A 26,605-nucleotide genomic window follows, 5' to 3' on the forward strand; every position below is an offset into this window, starting at 1 on the left:
GGGGGTGCTTGGGGGGGCTCAGCCCCCCCAATGAAAAAGTTGAGGGGGCAAATGCATGATAAGCCCCCCAATATTTACCAAGGCTCCGAAACGTGCATCTGCCCATTTTTCAATGCATACTTGTCGATCTGTCCGATGCACACGTATACTATATAGGTGTAATAATTTTAGTAAATGCTGGGGGGGGGGGGGGCTCTCGGCCCGTCCCCTGGCTATAGACCACATTGTCACCCCAACCGCGTCTTCACGCCCCGTGAAAAGTGGTAGCAGTGAGTGTGAGTACCGGTAAGCGGCGGGTGACAGTGCTTGGTTCATAGAAATTTGTTGGCAACTGCATATGGTTTTGGAATTACCCATTTGTTGACATTAAGAAATGCTTTCTGTTTTTTCTTATGACATTTATTAAATTATTGCATTTAATTGCAAGTAGTAATTTACTACACTCAAAAACGTCTTTGCGAGTACACTACGAGTAATAGCCACTCTCTTAAAACACCATCGAATATACAAATTACAATGTTTTTACAGATTTTTACGTGCAATCTGAGAATTTGCAGGCTTGAGACCCATATTTTAGGGCTAGGTATTCGCAGCATAAAACACTCGGGAAGTGCCGGGAAGAATATACTACGGTACGTAACAGCAAAGATTAGAAAGTAAAAGAAAAGACACTCCGCCGAAGAAAAACCAGAAGAAGATGCTCACTGGGAAGGACGCCATTACTCTTCTGGTAGGTGAAAAGTTGACAAGTTGTACTGCAGGGATTTGTTACAGAAACAACTCCCTGGTTGTACGTTGTATACAACAGAGGAAAGACCGAAGACATGACTTTGTTCAGTTAATTGCAAGGACTAAAACACCACACAGCTTTTCTACAGTTTACCAAAGATTGGAGGGGTAACTTGAATCCAGTTTCTACATTAAACAAAAAAATTGGGGGCCCAAAATTGGCAAAGTTTGAAATGTTTGTCATTGGTAATTACTGTGCATAATTGTCTGAAATTGTATCCATGCAGGATATATAAAAAAGATACTAGAGCGGCCCGGTTGGACCGTTGACGCCGACGCCCATGTTGGGGCTCAAAATTTAAACCTGTTGAGTGATGTAAAATGACGCATTTTGAGGAACGTATTGGCTACAAATTATAGGTATATAATTAGGTCTGCACGCAATGTTGTGCTTAAATCACTCCTATAACACCCTGGGCCCCACCCCTGGATCTGGGCCCGTTGTTCATTGTATGGAGAAAATCAAATGAACAGTTTCCCATATTGTAGAGTTTAGTACTTAATGTGTCTTTCTTTTTAAGTTTAGCATGATAGTTATTTCTGATTCTTAGAAGGCTCTAGTGGAAAAAACATCACACAATAATTTCACTTCCAAACAAACGAAGAGGTCCATAAGCAATGAAGTTACCAAATGAGCCCAGCGGGGACTTATACATTACCCTCATTTTGTTAAAAGTAATGCTATTTGTCGGAAACTAACATGTAACATTACACAGATGACCGACCAATGACCTAATGACGCTTTTTGTCTTTATCAATCTGTTATCAATCCTGTATTTGTTTTGTGTCATTGAACCATGGAATAGTGTACGCCGTTGACTTTACCCTGCTGAACGATCCTCATAAAAATACGTACTACATCGTTTTTTATCATCCAATCAGAAAGATCCATATAGAAACAGTACCACACCGTTTGTATCATCCAATCAGAATGATCCTCATAGAAACACGTAGCACGCCGTCTTTATCATCCAATACTGGATGAATGTTGCACAGAACACTAACTATATGGAATATCTGTATGGTGTAGGGAATAATCAACCGGACTTTCAGTTTATACATGGACTGGGCAGAGGAACGGTTTTCACAGATAACAGGAATGCTCCCTTCGGCTTTGTACTGCGAGAAGTATTCCATGTTGAGAGTTCCATGCTGTACCGGATGAGAGTTATCAGCAATGCTTTTACTGGTTGTCAAATACAAGTTTCCATTGATAACCACTTCCTCCTAGCTATCAAAATGGACAGTTATCCAATCGATCCAGTACCATTTGATTCTCTTATCAGAAATGCAGGGGGAGGTTTGATTTTTCTCTTCAAGCAAACCGTTCTATCGAGAATTAAATGGTCAAGACTTATTTTCAGGGAACTATTTTCGGTATAAAAAAAGTATTAAAAAAAAGTGAAATTTCAGTAGATGGGAAGCATATGATATTACATAAAACATAGCAGTATAGATGTGAAATATATTAACGTTGAACAAGTCAACACCTTGAGACATCTGGATAATATAATCGCCGTAGACTGCATGACAAATTCAAACATTGGTGAGAAAATATGTTGGAAATAAAATAATTGAAATTTCATCTTTTCTTCGAAAGTTTCCACTTCTTATAAGAGAGAGTCAAGAGAATAGTCGAGTCGAAAGAATCGAAAGTTTTCGGTGAAAAGGTAGAAATGTGAACCCTGTACTACCAGAAAATACGGAATAGCAAACGCGAAGTCATTTCCATGTGAGGTTTGTACATTTAAACCGTGGGCCTAACTGTGGGCCTAACTATGTGTGATGATACATAGGTACAGCTAGTCACATGCATCTTTCTCTTGTGTTCTGTGGTACTTGACCTTTATATGATGTTTGACCATAGGTACGGGTAGCTACAGTTTTTTTTTTTTTTGGTTTTTGTGGTTTTGTTTTTTGTTGTTGAAGGGTCACAAAGATTGAAACTGAGAACATATAAGAAAAAATATTTCAACCCACGTTACTCTTTGTTCCATAATATTTTTCCCTTAGCAGATGAAAGTTTTCTTGATCCATGTTGCTATCTATATTCTTCCACATATATTTGATTAAAACACCCAGATCCGCTTTAAAGAATATAAAAAGCGAGAATTGAAGGCATTAAAGAGCTGAGGTTTATTCCTGAGTTTTTTTCCATCATTAGTTAATGTAGGGGGTATGGGTGTCGCGGTTGTCGAAGACATGCTCTGAACTATTATTGTAGTAGAAGTAGACAGTCATAAGTGTGTGTGCTTGTGAGTGGTGTGGGGGGGGGGGGATATAACCAAGCATCAGGCAAGTATAAAAACGTTCAATGTGAAAATGGCAGGAATTTATTTTGTGTTCCTGTCTATAATTAATTTGTTATAAATTGACTGAACGGGGATTACGGGGAACAAAAAATGTTATTTTAATAACATATGGACCATCTTCTGTTATCTTAATCACGACAAGGTGAAGTTATCGATGTGCGTATTCAGTACACCTTTTACCACGGGCGCAACCACCTTTATTGTTTGGGTGGAGGGTTAGGATGTTAAGTCGTCTAAAGAGAGGAGTTGTGGTTAAATGTTGGTGAAATGGGGGTGCTTTATACAAAATGGAGCTATATTTTGCAATTTTTCAAACGATGTTAAAGAAATTTTGACTGTTATGCTTATACCGCATGTACGCATTATATATTTATTGAACTGAACCCTAGGATTTTTGGCGGGAGGGTGGTTGTTGGGACGGGGGCGGGGCAGAGCCCCACCACATGTTTTCTCGTTTGCAGGAAACAAACAGGCTATTTTTGTGATCTCTATATAATAAGGTTCAATGTAACAGAGCAGTATGTGTGTTTCTTCATAGGACTGACTAATGCTTCCATGAAGTCGCCATGTCGATGCCATAGTTATACAGTTTGATAGACTGAAATTAGAAATAACGACAGATATAGCAAGACCTGAAATATGCACCCAATCATACCATTGCTTGGGAAATAATGAAAATCGACTTACTTATGCGAATGTATATGTAACATGTACATATACGTTCATACTGACACACGTGTCACAATTACGATGACGTCAGAGCAATGACCATATCATGATTCATTGAAATATTAATGTATACAATCGACATTTTTAGCTAACGTTCAATGAAACGTTTCCCTTGTTGGTATACAATTTCTTTTGCAAGTTCTTCCAGGACAACATGTTTTGTTGGAACAATTGTTAGTCAGATGTCATGGAAGCAGTTATTTAGTTGCAAGTACTTGCCGGAATTGAAGGAATGATTGGCAGAAAGGCATGATAAATGGGCTACATTGTTTTGTAAAGAAGTTGCCCTAATTTTTGTCGTAGTTGATATCAATTGGTTGAAGCTGATAAAGAGGGTCAGCCGTTAGTGATCACTACAATATACAGTTTTTGTTCATTGTATAAATGGTGTATGTAAAGGATCCCGTTAGCTGCAACAGTAATCATTCCATATGTGCTAAACAGGGTAGGTCACTGGCCTTTGAAAGTGTGTAGCCTAGCCTATAGATTTGGAACAATTGTTGTGTGATGTTAATGACAAAATACGTTTAAATGAACCCACGCCAACAAGTAACAATCGGTATTACATCATGAGACATATAAGAGTTACATTTTTCAGTAAACATTTACATTAAGTTGGGAGACATTGGGACACGTCAACCCCCCCCCCCCCCGACACACACACACTCCTCTCAGTGTGATAGCAAAAACCATACACTGTGACCAATACGTGTACCACATAAATGTAGTTAAGATGATGGAAATGATAACACCACTTTGCATCAGTCTAAGCCTCTGTTTATTACCCGAAAAACCGTGATGATATATAATCAATTGTTCTTAGCGTAGTGATCCTAAGCGTTTTGTTACATGTGAATAGATAAACTGTTTGAAAGTTAGTTATTACACATATTACGAATGGCAGCGATTCATTAGTCGTTATAGTTAACATTTCTGCAATCATTGTTGAATATATTGTTTAAAATATTATAAAGTGAGAATGACAGGTTTTTCCGAGGATGAACTTTTGACTTTCGATATGTGCGCTTCTCGTTGCAAACATAAGATATTGTCTGTATATTAGCTAGACAAATGTAAACAGGATTACTTCAAATAAATTGTTACGATTTGTCAAGTTGATATATATGGACAAATCAATTCCGTCAAAAAAAAAAAGAGTCAAATACAAAGTTAAATACAAGTTAAATACAGCTGCTTGTTTGCTACGTTGAGAAACAAACTTAGTTGTAAACAGTTGTCTGGCTTCAAACTTAATTTTGCACTCAAAATTACAAATTTCAAATATAAAATCCTTTGAAACTCCTGCGGAATCTAGTAATTGGTGCACAATTTTATGTACTTTTCAGAAAGCTGTACAATTACAAGAGAGAAACAACATTAATGCAAACATGGAACTTTATATAAGATTCATATCTTGGGAGGCCTAAAGGGTTCTATAATTTTTGCACCACATGTACTTCCATCCTGGCTCTTCAACATGAAAGCCACCAAAATAAAACAGATCCTGATTTATAACACATCAAAAAGAGGTTTTCCTACTGCATTTTGGCACTTTTCCTGAGATGGGAGAACATGCAGGCGGATTGATATAGACTCTAATAGGAGTATGCCACCAAATTGGTAAAATAAAACTGAAACTACATATATCCTTGACATATACAGTGTTTAAAACCCAGGAGGAGCAAAGTTGTTACATCGTGGAAAGTTTGGTGGAATCAAACCACGTAGATCTTCATCTTTACCAACTCGGACTACCATTGCCATTCCAATCTGTATATGTAGAAACAAAAAATAAAAAGATATATATAGATGCAATTACACGCCGGGACAATCAAAGCAAGGACAATAAGTTGGTATGACTGTGACGTGGTACAACGTCTTGTAAATAATTATGTGCAACCGTTGGTAATAGTGATTATACATACCAGACAAGTACATGTGAAAACTATTTAACGAGTTTCAACTGCCCTGTAGTTGTCATCTTCTTCAGCTTACAAAATTTCTCTTTGCCTTCAAATGAATTCCTAGAGTAATCAACAAGTCTTCTTGGCAGTATAAACTGGACCCGTTAGACGTTATAAGTTAACTAGTAATAAACTCATCGTGGCTCATTGTAAAGCGAAACTCATATCATTTCTGTTAGCAATGCTTCTAATTAGCTCAGTTTCATATTGTTATGCATATAGCGACACATATGGGAAGGGTGGAAAACAAAAGTCTGCAATACACTTACCAAGGCATGGAAGTCCAGATGGCAATGTAAGAACCACCAGCCAGGATTATCAGCTATGAACTGAATAATCATGTACGAGCCATGGGAAACACAAACAGTGTCTTTGTTTGGCGGGAAATTGGATTTCAACCGGGGAAACTCTCCTTTCATGTCACGTGCTTCAATTTCGGCTGGAGTAAAGCTACCATTTAGTCGCCCCATTCCGACTATGCGATAGGAGAATCCGTGCAAATGCATTGGATGACATGCGTCCCTTGGATGTCCATTGTAGAAAAACAGCTCAACCGTCTGTGAAAGAGACAATATATCCGTAACATGTAACTCCAACTTGATTGCTAATTCCATTGATATTGGTCTTGGATGTGGATGTGCGTGTATGCTGCACTCCACTTGTGCTCTGTCTTTTCAACATCTTTCTACTGGCACCAGACTGATTTCATGAATAAATGCTCTATTAAGCTTTCAGGATAACATCACTGACTTATTTGATGCAGATTTTTGATTATTTTGTTGTGGAATATGCCATCTCTTCCAACATTTCATTTCGGATTCTCAGTGATACAGTCACTATCTCTGAGCACTGAGTGTTCAGCCATATTGGTATACCATGGAGAGTTGTAACATAGCAGTTCTGACACTAATCATCCTATTGTGGTTGGTCTTTTGTCCACTTAATCGCCTAATTATGGAATCAGCACAGCTCAAGTACTCCTATTCAAGAGATTGCTTGTTAGCAATCAATGAGCAAGTCAAACAGAACAGGAATTTGTATTATCTACCAAGTGATTTGTTCAAATCAATACGCTCAATGGGTGTTTCTAAGATTAAACCTACAAGGAGAGGAATGAATAGAAATAATCTGCAACCGTCTATCTCTCATCCTAAAGATAGACTTTCTTTACTGGTATTCGCTCTGAATTGTCAATCTGCAAAGTCTAAATCTACTAGAGGAATCATAACAGATCTTATTGTTGAACATGACATCGATATTTTTGCACTTTGTGAAACCTGGTTTATTGACAATAAAAGTGATGACTTCTATGTACATTCACTTACTCCTCCTGGCTATGATATCATCAATGTCCCTCGTGGAAATGGAGATCCTCATGGTGGCATTGCAGTCATATACAAAAAGAACCTTATTATTGTTTCCACATCTGAAAATAGAGGCTCTAACATCAAGAGTTTTGAATCTTGTGAGGTTGTTTTCTCGACTGGCACCAAGTGTTTTACTTTTGTTGTCATGTATAGGCCACCCCCATCGGCTAAGAATCAGCTCAACACTGGCATATTCTTCTCAGAATTTTCGCAAACCATGCAAGACTATACCATTGCTAAAGGTGACCTCGTTGTTGTTGGAGATCTGAACTTGCACCTGGATGTTGTTAATGACTATGCCACGCTCAATTTCAATGATCTTGCCAAAACACTTGGTTTTCAGCAGTTTGTCACCCAACCTACTCATCAATGTGGGCATACACTTGACGTGGTAATATCACGCTCTACTGACAATATTGTGGATACAGTTCGAGTTCTTGATCTTATATCTGATCACCATATTGTTGCTTGCAATCTTAACATCGCAAAACCACCTCCGCTTGTTAAGATAATAACATCAAGGAAATATCGCTCTGTTGATTTGCCTGCGTTCAAGAACGATATATCATCTTCTGATCTAAAAACGGCTTCATCGGAGTCAAACAATGTATGTGATCTTGCTGACAAATATAATAGTGTCATGTCTGATCTCCTCAACAAACATGCACCCCTTAGTACAAAAAGGGTGGTGATTCGTCCAAAGCAGCCTTGGTTTACTAACTCTCTACATTCTGCTAAGCGCAATCGCCGTAAGGCTGAACGAAAGTGGATTTCAAGTCGCTAGCTGATTGACTTTGATAAGTTCAAGAAAGCAAGAAATAGCTATAACATCGAGCTGTACCGTTCCAAGTGTACTTTCCTCAACAACAAGATCATGGATTGTGGAAATGATTTCAAGTCCATGTTTCGTACCATAAATGACATTCTTCAGAGAAAGAGACCCACAAAACTACCGGACCATGACTCTGCCAAAGACTTGGCAGATCAATTTGCAGCGTACTTTTCTACTAAAATTCAAACCATTAGGGACAATCTCACATGTCAAAACTGCGATTCTTCCACGCCATCTCCTGTTTCTCACTCCTGGGACACATTTGTTATTGTCAGCGAGGACGATCTTCGTGAGATAATTTCCAAGGCACCAAGCCCGTCTTGCATTCTCGATCCTTTGCCTTCTTGGATGGTGAAATTGTTGCTTGACTCTCTTCTGCCAACCGTAACAGAAATTGTGAATACTTCGCTTAGATCTGGCGTTGTTCCAGATACCTATAAGGAGGCTGTTATTGCGCCACTCCTCAAAAAGGCCAACTTAGACCATAACACGCTGAAGAACTACAGGCCTGTTAGCAACCTTCCCTTCCTATCCAAGGTGCTTGAGCGTGTTGTTGCAAAGCAGCTAACCAACTACATGACCGAGAACAGACTTCATGAGCCACTTCAGTCTGCCTATAAGCAGTTTCACTCAACTGAGACTGCCTTAATCAAGGTTCACAATGACATCTTGTGGGCAATGGAGAGACAGGGAGTAACAATCCTTGTCCTACTTGATTTGAGCAGTGCATTTGACACTATTGACCATGAAGTTCTTATACATCGCTTGGAATATCTGCTGGGTGTACATGGAATTCCGCTTACCTGGTTCAAATCGTACCTGTCTGATCGATCTCATCGTGTCCTTGTTGATGGCAAATTTTCTTCTGTTCAGAACTTGGTGTATGGCGTGCCTCAGGGATCGGTGTTGGGTCCTTTGCTGTTCGCCATTTACATTTTGCCTCTCGGAAATCTTGTTCGCGAATATGGGCTAGATCTGCATATATACGCTGATGATACACAAGTGTATGTTTCGGTTTGCCCAACATCTGAGGAGGGAGTGAAGCAAGCAGTTTCGAAACTTGAAGACTGCCTTTGCAAAGTGCAAGCATGGATGTCAACAAACTTCCTGAAACTCAATGCTGACAAAACTGAGGTTATGGTCATTGGGTTTAGAGCCCAATTGGTTAAGTTCAACCTGCCCTCAGTGACTGTTGCTGGTGTTGATGTTCCCGTCCAGACAAACCCTGTCAGAAATTTAGGGGTTATTTTCGACTCCGGTATGACAATGAGTGCACAGGTCACAACTATTATCAGATCTGCTAACTATCATCTCAATAACATTAGTCGTGCACGCAAAATGCTCACTACTGAGGCAGCCAAGCTAGCTGTGCACACATTAGTTACCTCCAGGTTGGACTACTGCAACAGCCTCTTGATTGGTGTAAACAAATCCCTAATCACTAAACTTCAAAATGTCCAACGCACCTCTGCTCGCATCATTGTCAAGCGTAAGAAGTATGACTCTATCACTTCGGAACTCATTGCTCTTCACTGGCTTCCTATACAACAGCGCATTAAATTCAAAGTTCTCCTTCTTGTGTACAAAGCTCACCATAAACAGTCGCCATCCTACATATCTGACTTACTACAGCTGCAAGCACCACGCAGACAGCTTAGATCATATATATCTTCTCCTCACTTTATCGTGCCCAGAACCCGTGCTGTGTCATTTGCAGATCGCTCATTCTCCTGCTATGGACCAAAAGAGTGGAACACTCTTCCAAATCACATCAAGGATGCTCAGACTATTCATATTTTCAAGAAACTGCTCAAATGTTATCTTTTTCAAGAAGTGTATTGTAATTAATTTCATGTAACTGTCTTGAGCGCCTTTGAACAACTTTTGTTGATTTTGGCGCTATATAAATATTTTCTGATTGATTGATTGATTGATATCTGACAAAGTTTCCGCTCAGGCGCCATTGTTTCTTGATTAAATAAAATAAAACTAAAATAGGTAATTTTTCTGGGAGGTGACGTAAATAGAAGTTTGGATGTAAAAGATAACAAGCTTCAGATTCAAAAACTGAATCAGGTAATGGAATGGATAGTTCTTTCGAAGATCATTTTAAACTTACGGAATTAATTTACTATCTTTGTACATGCAGTCCGTCACCATATTTACATCGCATTTGCATGCGCATAATCAAAGTGTACGGTAGTACGTTAGTTATCGGTTCAATAGCTTGTCTATGCACTCGTAGATCTTAGAACCATGACGTGGTCGCAGAACTCCAAACACCCCACCACCCAAAACACCCAAACTGTTATGTATGTGGCATATATGGATAGGCCTAAGTGCAGCATATGTGACGGCAGCTCCGCCATGTTCAATAGATAGCTTCGGACCTTAGTGAACGGACCTTATGACGTAGGGGAAATAGGCTAATGCAAAAAGAAATGAGAACAGTTGAATTATGATCGATTGAATTAAATATATTGATCCTATAGACTCTCTCTTCTGTCTGTCTGGCGTGGTATGCTGACCATTGTTCCTGGCAGGCTATCAGCCTGCTGAAAGTTGGTTCCTATTAAGCATGCTGACGTTTGTTGTTCTTCCGCACACTGACAGTGGATGCTCCTGCAGGACGCTGACAGTAACTTCGACAGTACGTTCCCCGGAATTTCCTCTCAGCATGCCGACGGACTCTTCCAAAGCACGCTGCCAGTTGTTTTTTCTTCAGCACTGTCTTCAGCACAGTCTTCCAAAGTGCACTGAATCTTAGTAGGTGACAGGTAATTATTCTCAACACTCTGAACTGAGTGCAGTGATCTTGGGCATATTGCACTATTACTCGTGAAAACCGAATGTATCGATGGCACGTTAAATAGGAGGAAGGGGAACTGTTAGTAGGGCGCTACATTCCCACTAGGAAATAAGTATGCTTATCAAACCTGGGTCAGGGGGGAGGGGGGTCACAGTTTCGACTATAACCAAAGATTTAATTTCTCAAAGACAAGTTTAGGAAGAACACGAGTATGCGCCAAATGTTCACTTTCAACTTCACCCAAGCCTGACGAACAATAATCTTAATTTACCACTATGGTATTGCTCTTTAATTACCTCACCAAAAATTCCAATTATTGGTGAAACGATGTTTTCTAATTTTTTGCAACTGTTTTTTTTTACCAATGGGAATCACTACGTGCTCTCTGGTTGATGTCTCGAAGCCGATTGATGCAAGTGCACGTTTTGTGGTTTGTCCCAGGACCGGATGTACATGACAGAATCACATGGGCGCGCTGCAACGCGCAACCTTAGCGCATGAAGTACAGAATGTCGCAACTTAAAGGGACCATCAATCGGACTAAGACTCCTAACTCTTATTACACATCCCACGCATACTTCGCAGGTTTAGAGCGGCATAACCAGGTATAAAAGTACATTGGTGAGTGATATAAGTGTTTTCTTACAACATATCGACTTAATTTGTGCTTAAAGTTATTGTAAACAGTTAGGTCAGCACTGAAGAGCTTACTGATCATAAAAAAAAGCCTTAAAGTAGCATTTCAGAGGTGAAACGTATTTTAAAACCCGCATACCTTAAAAGGGGAAAACCTACAGAAATAACAACTCTTAACTATTCATTTAAGTTCTCTAAGGGTCCCAACTGGTCTAATGAGGTGATTCAGAGACAAGTGCAATATGAAAGGGGACGGGGTTTGTTTCCACAAACCTAAATTGGATCCTTAGACTAGGTTCACAAAAGGTTCGGTATATCTCAAATTCAGAATAAATATTACATTCCTTAATACAGATGTAATTATCCTATAGTCACCTCCCTTCCCTTGAGTCTTTATTCTACCTACCTGGTTTAATGCTACAGAAATGATTTGTGTGCATCTACATTGGATGTCAGTGCAGTTGGTCCAAGTACTCGCAACTCTAGCATCACAGAACAACGATTGGTCAACCTCGTTATGTTGTGTAAGAAGCGGCACAGGAGGATACGTGAAGGTTATGTGGTTGATTTGAGGTATGCGTTTCCGTCCTCGTAACCTAGGCTCACGAACTTTCGGATCTTCGAGCCCCAATGGCAGGTAGTAACTATTGGCCTTTTGATTCCCAGCGAACCTGACTAAAAAAATGGGAATGTAGCATGAAACTAATTTAACTTTACAGATCTGTGTTTCATCGAAGAAACACTGATTTTGTTTACTGGTAAGGAAAATGGAAGGAATACAAGTGCTGACTTATATGAGCATATTCAAGTCAAAATACACTATTTTCATTTTGTTGATACAAACTGAACTAAACTAAATTAAATTGTAACAGTAAATACACTCAAACATCCCAACGATTTGAAACAGATAGTCAGTACAACAACTCACTCAGTGACGTTAAATTGATCATCCTAATAATCGTAGGGGCATTTACTGTCGAGCTTTCAGGGGCATTAAGAAGTCTGCTAGGAGTAGTAAGGGATCTTTCCGGTGCTGTAGGATCCTCTTCTGGTGCGCTCATGTATCGTATGATTGCAAGTTCCTGAAGTGTTTCACAATTATCACCCACTCTGTAAAGAGTAATAAGTTCGAGATATTTGCAATCAAATCTAATAATATTATATAGACGAAGAAGTGACTGAGATCTTAAACGGCGAACCGTATAAATATGTATAATTAATCGCAAAGAAATGTTGTGGTTCGAATTGCACACATGATACATTTTTCGGAAAGTTTGTAGCTCGCTCCATCAAAGCAAAGTAACACTATACACACTGCACATCAACTTGATCCCCCCAGCCCCCCCCCCCCCATCTCTATCTCTCTCATATTCAATCATCTGCCGTCGTTCCCGTCTGTTATAATGGAAAGTATTTATGTGTTCTACTAAGGGGATCTATTTCTTTTCTCTGATGGTTCCCTTGTGTCGTTACTGATCCTTTGCTCGAAGCCGATACTTAATCATTTTTAATGCAGAAAACATTACATTTGCACCTCGGGACTTTGCATATTGGGTGTATAGAATGTGTACGTTCTCATCAGTTTTGTCATGTGTGAAAGATACAACTCTTGTTTGATGTGAAAGGATATAAATTCAATGAGAAACTTTGAAAAGTCATGTAACATGTATTTATATGCACTGTTTATCAGTTTTAATGCCTTAAATCCTAGACGGTTTTAGCAAGTCTAATTCCTGTTGAATTGAAATGCTGTAGTGTCTAGCCCACATAACGATCTTATTTAATAGGTATTTCTTATGGCAGATTTGCTTTACTCTCTATATAAATCTCTATATGATTTGATAGTTACAGTCATCAATATGTAAAATATTAATCAGTTGAATTAAGAATGCACTAAATGAAGTTATCATAGAGACTCACCCTTTCAGTCTGAGCCAGTAATTCCCAATGGATTGGTTTGCGTGAAGTATAAAATCAAACCTCTCCCCTGCATTGCTGATTAGAGCATCGAATGGTACTGGAACGATTGGATAACTGTCCATATTGATAGCTAGGAGGGAGTGGTTATCAATGGAAACTTGCATTTGACAACCAGTGAAAGCATTACTGATAACTCTCATCCGGTAGCGCAAGGAACTCTCAACATGGAATACTTCTCGTGGAACAAAGAAGGAACCATTACCGGTTTCACCTTTGAAAACTGGTCCTCTGCCCTTTCCATTTATAAGCAGAAAGTCCGGTTGATTATGCCCTACACCATACAGATATTCCATATAGTTAGTGTTCTGTGTGATATTCATCCAGTCTTGTATAAAGACAGTGTGGTTTGAATCATCTGCGTCATACGTGTTTCGATGAGGATCATTCTGTGTACAAAGGAAACTGCGTAGTAACATTCTGGCAACATTCTGATAACTTCAGATAACTTCAACAGAAGTGTTTGTATCTATAGGCTATAGCGACAGTCATTAGGAAACAAAAAGGACAACTCGGCTCGATTTGCTTTGTTTTGTCATTATAGGTATCCACAAATGGATAATCTTAATTGGAAAAGTACTAGTATAGAGCAAAACCTTTAAGTATCCTGGGTAAAATAGATATAAAATTACTGATTATTGATATGTTTTGCCATTATTCCATTAATGAAGGGAAAACGATTTTCTACCTTAATTTACTTTATGTTAGATGAAATTCACCTCAGCGTGCATCTCGTTACCATGACGGTTTGGACAGATATACAAAGTGTACAGTATCAATTCAGTTGTTATTATGTCTTTACTGAACACTACTCACCACTTCTCGAATAACTATTGGACCAGCGAGGCCGTCTGCTCGGTTTGATCCTATGTGAGAGTGCCAAAAGTATGTGCCTGGCTCATTGGCAATTATCTTGTAGGTGAACGTCGTTGCAAATGGAATCGGGCATTGTGTTATCATGGATGGTCCATCCATTGCGGGTGTATGGAATTGGTTCAAACCGTGCCAGTGGAAAGTTATCCCCGTCATATCGTTCAGCATGTTCGTAACATTTACTATGAACGTGTCGCCTTTGCACACCTATACAAACATATCACCACCAAAAAATTAGGATTCACCAACTCTCGACTTTCACAACGCCAATCATAACGTCATTTAATATGATCCTAATTTGACTTACATTAGCAAATATTTACCACAAAAAAATGAAGTAGATATATACGGCTATACTTGACAACCATATGACGGACTCTTTCTGTGCCGGTCAATTGAATACCTTTTGCGTGTTAAAGTCTATTATCTCACTCCGGATACGCAGAAGCATTTGTTGCTATTTACTAAAACAGATACAGCAATGTGAAGTGTTCTACCAATTTGAAAGGAGAGAGATAGAGAGAGAGAGAGAGAGATAGAGAGAGGGAGAATGTTCCATACGCGATGTCTTTGTTTAACCTCTGTGGTATCCTTTAAAATATATGCCACTTCATTCAACGTTAGGCCATTGCAATTCCATTACATCTCCCGTGCTGTATTAAACTACTGTATGCTGCAGTACACGTCCCTTCATTGTACCACACGGCTCCACTCCACTATACATCACTATACTACACTGCGCACCTCTGTGATTTCGTCGTTCGTTTCTGTTTGACCACAGAGAGCAAAACTGGTTAAACTAGACATGTATTTGTAGTCAATCAGAATTCATTTTTACATAAAAGCAGATAATAATGATTTTATGCATTAAATCTAATTCATGGTCGAACTTATTCGGAACCAATGTTCAATTATATATTCAACTAAAATTCTCTTTTATATTCCAGAACAAACATAACTTGTTCTGTCTGTGAGTATATAATGAATATCTGCTGGCACGGAAGTGTGTTAATTGTAATTCGATGTGATTTCTCATATATTTGAATTAATGCCCACATTGAAGTGATAATATGCCAAGATGTGGACTAGGAATGAATTAATGTGAGCTTCAATCGAATTAATGTAGACATATAGGCATATTTTCGTTTTCAGGTCTGCATTTCTTAACTATTTTTTAACTCTGTGGGCATAATCTTTTTCCATCGACCATACTTACAATAATTTTTGGCCCGGGAACTTGTTGGTTAACTGTTGTCACCGGACGTTTTAGTCCATTCAAAGTAACGCAACCCTTATTGCTGCAATTTTTTGGGATGATCGGGCAGTCCCCACAGGCAGTGTCACCGCTACCCGTGCTATTTGTCAGCATGGTATAGTAGTAAGAGACTTCCCAGTCGAAGATACATGTGCGGATATCCCCTGCTCTGCATGTCCGGTCACATTCTGCGCCGCTGTAAGCTTTATCTACCAGGAAATGATGTTTCGACGTGGTGTAATATCAGTTAAACCAATACCAAACCAACATGAAAATCAGGTTAATCATTTACTTAACAGCTTCATGCAGCCTGTAGATAAAATTCAACATTAACGTATAGGTCTTACAAACAGTAACTTCTGACATTCATTATACAGTATTGTGGCAATATCAAAAAGATATGTATATAGCTCAGCATATTGAGGAAGGGTTGAAAGTCGTTAGGGACAATTTTTTTCCCTGGTGAGATTATGGGGCTCAAATCTTGTGGAATTGAGTTTCCCATTTTTATCTAAGGTCTCACATAGCTTGCACATATAGGCTATATGTGTCACACATACGAAGGTCCCATTTATAGAAAAGTTCAAAATAAAAACAAAATCAAAGACAAAAAAGTAAGCCACCGAAAGAAAAAGAAAAAGAAAGCCACCGTTGGACAACGAACCAAATAGACGGAAGACTTGCTTAGCATTAGCATATACGTAAATCGGACGCATCAGTATACGACGTTAGAGATCAACATAATTATCTAAGTTGTATGATAGTCTCTTTACACAGTAAGACTAGGATGCAAGTTTTGCATGGTTGGTTCCGATGCCAGTTTTATGGAACGTCCTTGGGTAAACTATACGTAACAATGATTCAGATCTGAAACTTCAGAAAACTTCCTACTTTCTGTGACAGACCTAAATATTTAACATACTTTGCTTGACCAGACATACTTTGGAGTTATAGTGTTTGCATGGTTTTAAGAGACTTTGCTCCCTGCTGTCCATAAGTGACCTTTGACCTTTATCAACTCATTATATACTATAGCATGTTCTATAACAATAACGTTTTTACAAGCGGAGGGAATCAAACACATACATCTACACACCTTTAACTCTCTTTTAGAAGAGGCAAAATGACCGGATCTTAGATTAAGGGTATAGGATTAAATTTGAAAAGGAGATCAACAATAATAAGTACGATACTGAAGTAGGGCAAAATTGTCTGAAGGGATTTATATATGGGGAGTAAACAATTTCAAAGACGATTCTGGAAGAGACAGGAAACCAATGAAGTCCCTTCAAGACTGAGGCGCTATGACAATAATGTTTGGACAGGATTAAAATAATGGCTGTGGTATTCTGTATTATTTGAAAGGGTTGATGATCCTCTTTCGAAGCATTTGAGCGACTAATGTTTATACATACTTGATGTTGTTCTGAGAGGGAGCTATATACCACGAATAAACTATTCATATATTTGAATGATCACAGGGAAGCCCTTCATAGCAATGTACAATCAAGGAGTTGTTATGGAAAAACTCCTTGCTCCAAGTGTTTCGGTACTCGTCAATGGTTTTGTATAGCTCCGATGGCGCTTATAGATTGATGACTTTCATATCATTCTGCACACGTTAGTTTTGACAACATGATTTTTGTGCAACGTGTTCGTATTACATGTAATAATGAAGTCCACTTATGCGTATATGCGCGGGTATTCGTTAGACTGAGCTGTTCGTTTCGTGAAACTGCTTTGCCGTATTTCTAAGTGGGCGACCGAAACATTGTTTTAGTAGTAGGCCTATAGTTATAAGGAACCGTTACAATAGAATAGAACAGAACTCATTTTTAGATGTTAATTTGTATATAATTCCAGGAACTTCTGTTTCTAACGAGGAAGGATGTAGGCAAACATTGTTGGAGAAATCATACCGGAATATTATTTGCAGTTACGATGTCCCTTATCTGTTTTGCATAAAAAGTGTTTCTGATTTGGCAAAAGTTTACAGTTAAGCTTCTTACTTTTCAGTAAGAAGTTACGTTTCTAGCGGCTATGGCGCTGAAGCATATCTTTGGTTCACATACTTGCAACAGTTTTCAGTCAATCAGATTGCTCGTGACGTCAGAATCAATAATGACCATCGCTTGGAAGTCGGAAGACATACACTAAATCAATAACTGTCCGACCAATCATGAGCCTGCGATTATTTACACATAGTAGCAAACATGTTTGGGAAGAAAAAATCGCTATACCTTGGTGCTCCGTGAAGTGTCCATGTTACATGCGGAGAAGGCAAAGGGGTGTGGGGGTTAGGGGGGTTAATGTTATCGTAGATAAATCGATGGGGCGCTATAAGGGTCCTGTGGCTTTCGACATTGTATCAGATCAGAGAATCTGGATTATACGTAGATAGTAACATTATACGTAGTGTGTAGGGGTGAGCTAGGGGTGGCACCAATGTAGGACGGGTGAGGATAGATGCAGAAAAGGTACTGAGAACGGGTTAGGTTGAGTGAAAATAGTTGCAATCGCGTTGAACGAATTGAAAAGAGTCACCGAAAGTTGATCAATAGATATGTGTTTGCTGTTTACCACCCGTTTATGGAATATGATTAAACTCTAACAACCAGAAATATTTCTTTGAAACTGTTAAGTTAAATTCTTGGATTTATACAACTTACTTCTAAAATCACACAAATGATAATGTCTCAACATTTTACTCACTCACTTCCCACATATTGAGAGTATATTAAGTTAATATCAAGAAAGGCTGCAAAGATGAACTTGATATAATGTTCATCGGAGTCCATGAATTGTTGTTTTGCTGAAAGTTTAGTAAAGCAAGATTTATTGTCTTTGCAACAATATCTTTTATTTTTATCTTTGCACAGGAAATCGAATTGCATATGTTATTTGGAGACTCGTATTCAAAATAACAATATTTTTGATTATTACTTTGTAAATCGAGTCTCTATGCTAAATCATAAACATCACTTCATTTAGATTTTCTAAATTATTATTTTTTGAATGTGGATATTTTAATTCCGTTTTCGTGAGAAATAATAATGGTTGCTACGACTCAATCTGTCAAGTTGCAGAAAAACTTTTATGAAGCTCAATAACAAAGGAGCATACCATGTCAACGCATCAATACAATTCCTTATTCAAATTAGCTTATTACTAAAAGTATGAAAAGGCTCTCACAACAGTGGAAAGTATACCTTTTAGACATCGTCATGAAAGCAATATAATGCCCATCCCCAGCTGTTGAACATTAACATTCCAAAATGGAAAATAAACACATCTCCATAATTCGTTTGACAATTTGAATTCTAATATCTAGTTTGTTTCACATGTTTAATCCCTCTATTAATCGACATTTCTTACCTTCGGATGTCGGAATAGATACAGTAGGTCCAGTTTCCGGTAGACGATCAACGTTGTCTCTGCAAAAGGTGAACGCAGAAAACGAAAACAAAAATGTTAGTCTTGACAGTGACATATGAGTTCTTAATTCAACAATGGCTTAGGAATAGTTTTACTAGTGGGGGAATGGGGTGGGGGAAGGAGGGGAGGGGTACAGAAATCTAGTTTTGGAAACGTTTCCAGACGAATTTACTTTAATAAAATTGGCTACGGTGACCCAGGTGGAAATTCGACATCACAGTGCTTCCTCAACAAGTTCCAATTTTGAGTTAGTCATTACAACAAAAGGTACTATAGCTTTGGCCCAGGGAGTTGATTGGACGTAGTGCATGCTGGGATATCGATAAGAACCAATAACGGGACACCTGCAGTGATTTTTGCCGTGTGCTAACCTAGCTTATAGTGATTCTCTGTCTTAATCTTGAATTTTAAAACTGTGAATGAAAACATCACGTTGTATCATGAACGACTCAACAACGTACAGACAAGTTACCACCCAAATAAATATAAAATTATTTTAAATTGATAAAACTTCGACGAATTGGCAAAGATATTTTTCCTTCTGATAAACTTACTCCTCGGTTTTGGCTCCGTGAATATGCAGCATAGTTCTCATAGCGGGAATTTCCCCAAAATTAAAACAAAACTTAATTCCCGGACTTAAGGTTTCATGACAAACATGATTGTAACGTCGACCAGTTTCTGGCTGTTTGAACTGAATAATAATCTTCAACACATATTGAGACTAAAATCGGATCAGAGGATGATTAATGGCTCTCTACTTTATCCATGGCCTTGATCACTGGTTCTAATTGATAACCACAAGGTTATGGCAATGACTGACTTTTACAGAGATCACATTAATAAAACAATGTAAATAGAAATGATAAAGTAAATTGTCTTGGTTACGCCCTAATGCGGTTCATCTTCACATCAAAGTCCTGTTATTCGACTCTGAGTACAACTAATGCACTTGAATGCAAAACGATTAACTACGGTATGTTGGAACTTTTAACTTTTTTTTTTTGGAAATTGTAATCTGTCATACCGAAATTGTTATTTTTCATCTCAAAACTGATTTCAACATTTGTCTATATAGAAGTATATATTTCATTTCATTTTATGTCTGTTTTATGCTTTAAATATATTCTTCAACTTTTGACCATTTTTTCGGCTATTATATCACGGAATTACTACTCGTTGCTCGAAATTACGACTTTTGTATCGAAATTTGGAACTTTTGCATTAAAATGTTTTCTTCTCAGTCATTCAAACTTTTGACGATTTCATCTCAAAATATTCATAACACCCTCCATTGTATTGTTAATGTTATTCCTTGAATTTACAAATGAATTTCTCAAAAGTTACAATATTTTATCTCAAGATATCAATTTTCTTACGAGTTAAGGATGAGGATGGAACTTAAGTAAGGTGGATGGTTGTACATAAAGTAGGGTAGGGTAGACAGGTGGCAAAAGGTTACAGTGGAATGCTGACCTTCCTTTCTGTAGATACCATCAGCGTCTATGGTCTAGTTGGTTAGGGCGTCCTCGTATAAAGAGGGAAGCCGAGGTTCGAATCCCGGTGGAGGCTGCAATGTTTGTCGCTATTCTGGACGTTCCAACTCATTATAATGATTTAGTCGGCAGGGCGGGGGGGGGGGGGCTTGTACGGTTGCGTTGTATTCATGTATGTACGCGATATTGATGCCAAGCGCGTTCACACCTACGTTCACGAATGCACACGCTCTATGCACAGGTATTCAAGGCGAGGCGAGCGCAGGCTATTCCACGTTATATGTCCATAATATAACCGTCCATGGAGGATTGTGCGTGATCTATGAATGATCAGTTTTATGGCGTCTTTATTCACCCAGTCTCTATACTGTAGTGTGATGTCCCGCTTCAGAGCACTGGCACTGTCAGTACGAGCAGTATGAATATCATGCTTTGAGAGCATGATGTGAGTCTACAGTTTAGAGAGATAGATGTATGGATGTTTAGAGAGATAGATGTATGGATGTATGGATGTATGGATGTATGGATGTATGGGTGTATGGATGGATGGATGGATGGATGGATGGATGGATGGATGGATGGATGGATGGATGGATGGATGGATGGATGGATGGATGGATGGATGGATGGATGGATGGATGGATGGATGGATGGATGGATGGATGGATGGATGGATGGATGGATGGATGGATGGATGGATGGATGGATGGATGGATGGATGGATGGATGGATGGATGGATGGATGGATGGATGGATGGATGGATGGATGGATGGATGGATGGATGGATGGATGGATGGATGGATGGATGGATGGATGGATGGATGGATGGATGGATGGATGGATGGATGGATGGATGGATGGATGGATGGATGGATGGATGGATGGATGGATGGATGGATGGATGGATGGATGGATGGATGGATGGATGGATGGATGGATGGATGGATGGATGGATGGATGGATGGATGGATGGATGGATGGATGGATGGATGGATGGATGGATGGATGGATGGATGGATGGATGGATGGATGGATGGATGGATGGATGGATGGATGGATGGATGGATGGATGGATGGATGGATGGATGGATGGATGGATGGATGGATGGATGGATGGATGGATGGATGGATGGATGGATGGATGGATGGATGGATGGATGGATGGATGGATGGATGGATGGATGGATGGATGGATGGATGGATGGATGGATGGATGGATGGATGGATGGATGGATGGATGGATGGATGGATGGATGGATGGATGGATGGATGGATGGATGGATGGATGGATGGATGGATGGATGGATGGATGGATGGATGGATGGATATATATATATATATATATATATATATATATATATATATATATATATATATATATATATATATATATATATTAGAGAAAACCAGAGAAATAAGATATGACTCATAATTGACAAATAAGGAGTAAGTTTTAGAAAATATATTGGAATTTTCGGTCTCCCTGGGACCTTCGTCAGCAATACTTGGCAGTCGAATGAGAAGTACAAAATGTGACACAATGCAAGTATGACGCTAGATAAGTGTAAGTTGCCATCTTTGCAACTTACACTTATCTAGCGTCATACTTTCATTGTGTCACATTTTGTACTTCTCATTCGACTGCCAAGTATTGCTGACGAAGGTCCCAGGGGGACCGAAAATTCCAATATATTTTCTAAAACTTACTCCTTATTTGTCAATTATGAGTCATATCTTATTTCTCTGGTTTTCTCTAATAATATTTTCCTTTGGAGTAAACGTGGATTTTCGTTATATTATATATATATATATATATATATATATATATATATATATATATATATATATATATATATATATATAGATTGGATGCATATTAACCTACCGTTGACGTGATAAAATCAGACCAATTATCAATCCGATAACGAAGACCAGAATCAAGGCAACGATGAAGATTATTCCAATCTTTACAGTCTTCCACGAGAAACGACCGTTTTGATCTGACCCATCTGTCGTTCCCAAAGAAAATGGATGCACCACACTTTGATCCGCTGGATCAGACATATTTTCTGAGGATTATTATGAAAATGTAATCATCAAGTAACCAAAATATAACTTTAAAGTGAATTGAAATTTCTTGTTACATGTAACAACTTGGATATTGCCTTTGAAGCGAAAAGACAAAATATAGTGCTAAGAGACACAAGAAACAAACCAACTATTTTATACCAATGGCAATGCAACCATATAATTTATAATGACAACGTAACAGTTTTTAACATATTTAGTTTCGTTTCGTTTAATTGCAAAGTGGTGCTTAACGTTTGCACGTTTAGAAGCAATGTTGAAGAGTTTTCAAACGCACAGTCTGCACTATATATATATACTATATATATGTGTGTGTACTGCACTGTAGGAATTTGTTTTGTTTGTGTGGCAATATTCCGTCTGTCAGTGTGGTGGATCCCCTTCGCCGAAAAATATGCGTAGTACATCTACGCCCCTGATTTTTTTCTTTTCTTGTAGTAACTTCAAACTTCTTATGCCCAAATATGAAAACGGGGGTGATTGTCCGTTTGTAACACTCAGTTTGTGTTCACAAGTTATGAAAATAGAATGCAAGCAATTTAATCAGACTAGTAATGGTTTAGTAAAGAGGATGACAAGATATACCACAAAAAGGTGTTGACATTCTTGTTTGCCAGTTTCAAGAATCCAGATGAATTATCCAGCTACGACGTAGTGGATAGTTTACATCTGTACTGACTGTGGCAGGGACAGAACCAGGGGGTAGGAAGCTTCAAAAAAGTGGGGGTGCACAACATCAGAGGGGCACTTTCTTATTCCACATCCACCACTCGTTATGCTAAACACCGATACACACCGGCTATATCACTAAACTATATATGATGTGTTAGTATGCTTGCAATACTATTTATTGCGATTGTTTATGATCATGTAACCGTGCTACAAAAAGATATTGGAGGCCATAGCATATACAGACTGTTGTGTGTTCCGAACTTCTCAATACTGACTAAACTGACTATGAGATATAGAATAGCCTAGCTAAATTATGAAGTATCTTCAGGACTAGACCTAAGAAAGTGTATGCCTACAGTGTGTCATACCCATACGTAGCAAGACCTAGACCTTCGCTAAATCACGGGCGCTTCTACTTCTACCGAATGCGAGTTATTGTGGTGTATGGTAACTTCTGTTGGCACACCTAACGAAAGCCACAAATTTATACATGTATTGATGTGCACGCCCTCTGCACAATGGACTTCTTACTATTTATTCTTAATTATATACAAACCTAAGAACAATACAATACACAGGAAGTTTTTACGCTTGGGTCAGCACACTTTAGACTCCGTAGCTTGCCTTCACTTTTAAAAAAGACTAAGCCTAAGCCAGTAAGCTGGATATGATAAGACCGCTAGTCGTCTACATGTTCGGGAAAATGGCTATAGGCTACTAGTGATTGCCGACATTGAAAGAAGAAAATATAGCTGTTGCATGTGATGCATTTATTGTAGTAGCCTAGAGTAACCTAGGAAAAACTAACCTAGGCTAGGCTATAGCAATTAAGCTTTAAAAGGTTATATGTATTGATAATGTGAAATTTATTGAGAATAATGATAATTTATACTATTTATTTATAAAAAACATGAAACTCGTGTATGGTTAATCTTAATCTAGACTATACTTACTATACAATCTAAATTGGTCAACAATTAATGCTTTAGGGTAGGGGGGGGGGGTACTGGTGTGTCAAACTCTAACAGGTTTTGGCTGAAATGTAAGTTAATATAGTCTAACCCTAGTAACTTGTATGTTTATCCACATGAGAAATGTCAAATAAAACACCACATAACTAGGTCACAGCTTTGCACTCCTTACACACCTTGCAATATAAAATAGACATAAATATGAACTGTTGGATTATTACATCTCATGCTGTTCTTAAAATACGAGTATACTCCCCAAACGTAGGTTTGGTAGCACTGTAAGTAAGGCAGTTTATATTTCCATTTTAGGCACAGCAGATCATGAAATTGGTGTATATAAATCTCAGCCCATAGCAGGGACTCCTTATGGGATGATTGTCTGAACATTCAATAAGGGACGCATTTACAGTTTTCATTGGAGATGTCACTGCCCTATCATCAGGGACGTAGCCAGGGGGGAGCAGGGGGAGCGACTGCTCCCCCCTTAAATTTCAGTGTCAGTTTTATTTTAAACTGTTCTTTATTAGCATGGTATTTTGTCAGTGCTCTTTTGATCTTGAATACTCGTCAGCTCTGTTAACTCGAATTATAATCGTAGTAACATTCAGGCCTACTGATTCAACTATACTTACTTTGGCAGCTGTAATTAGCTTAATTTAGCCTATAGCCTATTACAAGCCTACAGTTGGCCACTGCGTAATAAAATACTAACCGCACTCGATGGACAACGTTTGTTTTCATCCTTTCTATGATTCGTCCTAATTGTTGTTGCACTAACAGCATGTTATGAAGCTAAGCTAGCAATCGTACGTTATACGCATTTCCTATAAATAATTATTACAGTACTGCTAATTCACTGCGATAACGATATTTGTTTTTAGGCCACTGCACATCTGGCTGTCTTACAAAATATGAAAGTTTATATTGTCCATCAGTTAAGTACGTCAAATGTATTAAAGTCCAGACATTGGACGATAAACAAGAATCATCCTACTGGAAAAATTGTAAACGAGCACTATTTATGTCTTTCTGATATGTACAATGTAAAGGAACATGTAAAAGAATTCAAACAGGAAAGAAAATCTGCTGATAATATGATATCATATGATAATGATGAAACTGGCAAAAGATTGCACCAGATCGCATCTAAGGACCTTCAATTGTTCAAAATATCTCAAAGGGGAGTGGACACCCCTCCCCTTCGACCCTCCCTCATATCAATCGCAAGAAGTGCTCACCCTTTCAAATTCCTGGCTACACCGCTGCCTATAATACATCTCTTCAAAGAGGAATGTTTACAACAGTACATAGATATAAACTGGTAAGTATTTCAACATGGTACAAACTCAACTAAAGACCTTTGGAATTAATTTTGTTTTACTTTTACTTTACTTTATAGCCACCGTACGCTAACTTTGGCTACACGCCAAATCGACCGTATACCACGATACAAGGACATGTGATCTGTAACTTACGGCCGTATACGGCAAGCCATTTCACTTTAATTCGATATTTGATGATATCAACAATTATTGGTGATATCAGCAATTATTTAATGATATTACCAATCAATTGCTGATATCATCAAATCATTTGATGATATCAGCAAATATTTGCTGATAGCAGCAAATCATTTAATGATATGAACAATTATTTGCTGATACCATGCAGCTGTAATAACTATCGAAAAAACATTAATTTTACCTTGTATACTGCGCTGAATGATCGGCCTCGGTTTTCTTGTTTGTGTTCTTGATAAGGGCTTGCTGCCAAGTGATATTTGTCAGACAGAATTTGTTATTTTGCATCACATTCAAAAATGCATATTGAGAAGGTATGAATACATTCATTCAAGCGTGTCCTATACGTTATTTTAATCATTGGCCCTGATTGGCTGATATTTGCGTCTGGGTTGGCTGATTATTTTTGGCATTATTACCAATCCTACCAATCAGCCATTCTCGGAAAAGGGTAGTAGGTGGTAGGTGTATTGTCACTATTGTGGCAACTCAGCAGTTTCAGACAGTGACAAAGCATATCAATTGCGTTATACTGAAAGTAAGTGTGATTTTCCAAAATCTAACTGTAATGTAAGGAATATATGTCGTTTTGCTGCTATATTCATTGGTTTTCGAGCCAGTCAGTCTGGGAGAGGGTATACGGGCAGCGATTTTTCCCAAACAGGTTTGCTAGTGTGCGTAAATAGTCGTTCATGATTGGTCGGAAAAGTTACGTCATCACCATAGAAGCCTTTACTTCGAGGTTCTGCATCCATTTGTTGTAACGAAGATATACCCGTTCAAAATTACCCGTAGCTTTACGTACATATATTTAGATATGTTTGGAATTGGTTTAGACATATTAAGCACACTAGTATTGTATGATCTACTTTGATCGAA

At 38.4% G+C, this 26,605-nt stretch overlaps 1 protein-coding gene across 1 annotated transcript; it reads right to left on the reverse strand.

The window, feature by feature from the left end:
• Positions 1-5,005: 5,005 nt before the first annotated feature.
• On the reverse strand, positions 5,006-25,988 carry LOC139980757 (uncharacterized). The gene is made up of 10 exons (XM_071992661.1): positions 25,911-25,988; positions 22,361-22,544; positions 18,919-18,977; positions 15,505-15,752; positions 14,232-14,495; positions 13,359-13,804; positions 12,367-12,548; positions 11,845-12,113; positions 6,064-6,351; positions 5,006-5,600 (listed from the first exon to the last, which is right to left on the reverse strand). The coding sequence occupies exons 2-10, from the start codon at positions 22,537-22,539 to the stop codon at positions 5,496-5,498; spliced, it is 2,040 nt and encodes a 679-aa protein (XP_071848762.1). The 5' UTR covers positions 22,540-22,544; positions 25,911-25,988; the 3' UTR covers positions 5,006-5,495.
• Positions 25,989-26,605: the final 617 nt, after the last annotated feature.

This window comes from Apostichopus japonicus, chromosome 15, assembly GCF_037975245.1.
Source record: "Apostichopus japonicus isolate 1M-3 chromosome 15, ASM3797524v1, whole genome shotgun sequence".
NCBI classification, from domain to species: Eukaryota; Metazoa; Echinodermata; class Holothuroidea; order Aspidochirotida; family Stichopodidae; genus Apostichopus; species Apostichopus japonicus.

What these genes read in the sequence shown, in the direction of transcription:
- LOC139980757 (XM_071992661.1), bottom strand. Translation starts at nt 22,539, where the DNA reads ATGTCTGATCCAGCGGATCAAAGTGTGGTGCATCCATTTTCTTTGGGA. An exon ending in TTCCCGGGCCAAAAATTATT is followed by an intron (nt 14,496 to 15,504) that starts GTAAGTATGGTC and finishes ATGTTTGTATAG; the next exon opens with GTGTGCAAAGGCGACACGTT. An exon ending in TACTGGCTCAGACTGAAAGG is followed by an intron (nt 12,549 to 13,358) that starts GTGAGTCTCTAT and finishes TACTCTTTACAG; the next exon opens with AGTGGGTGATAATTGTGAAA.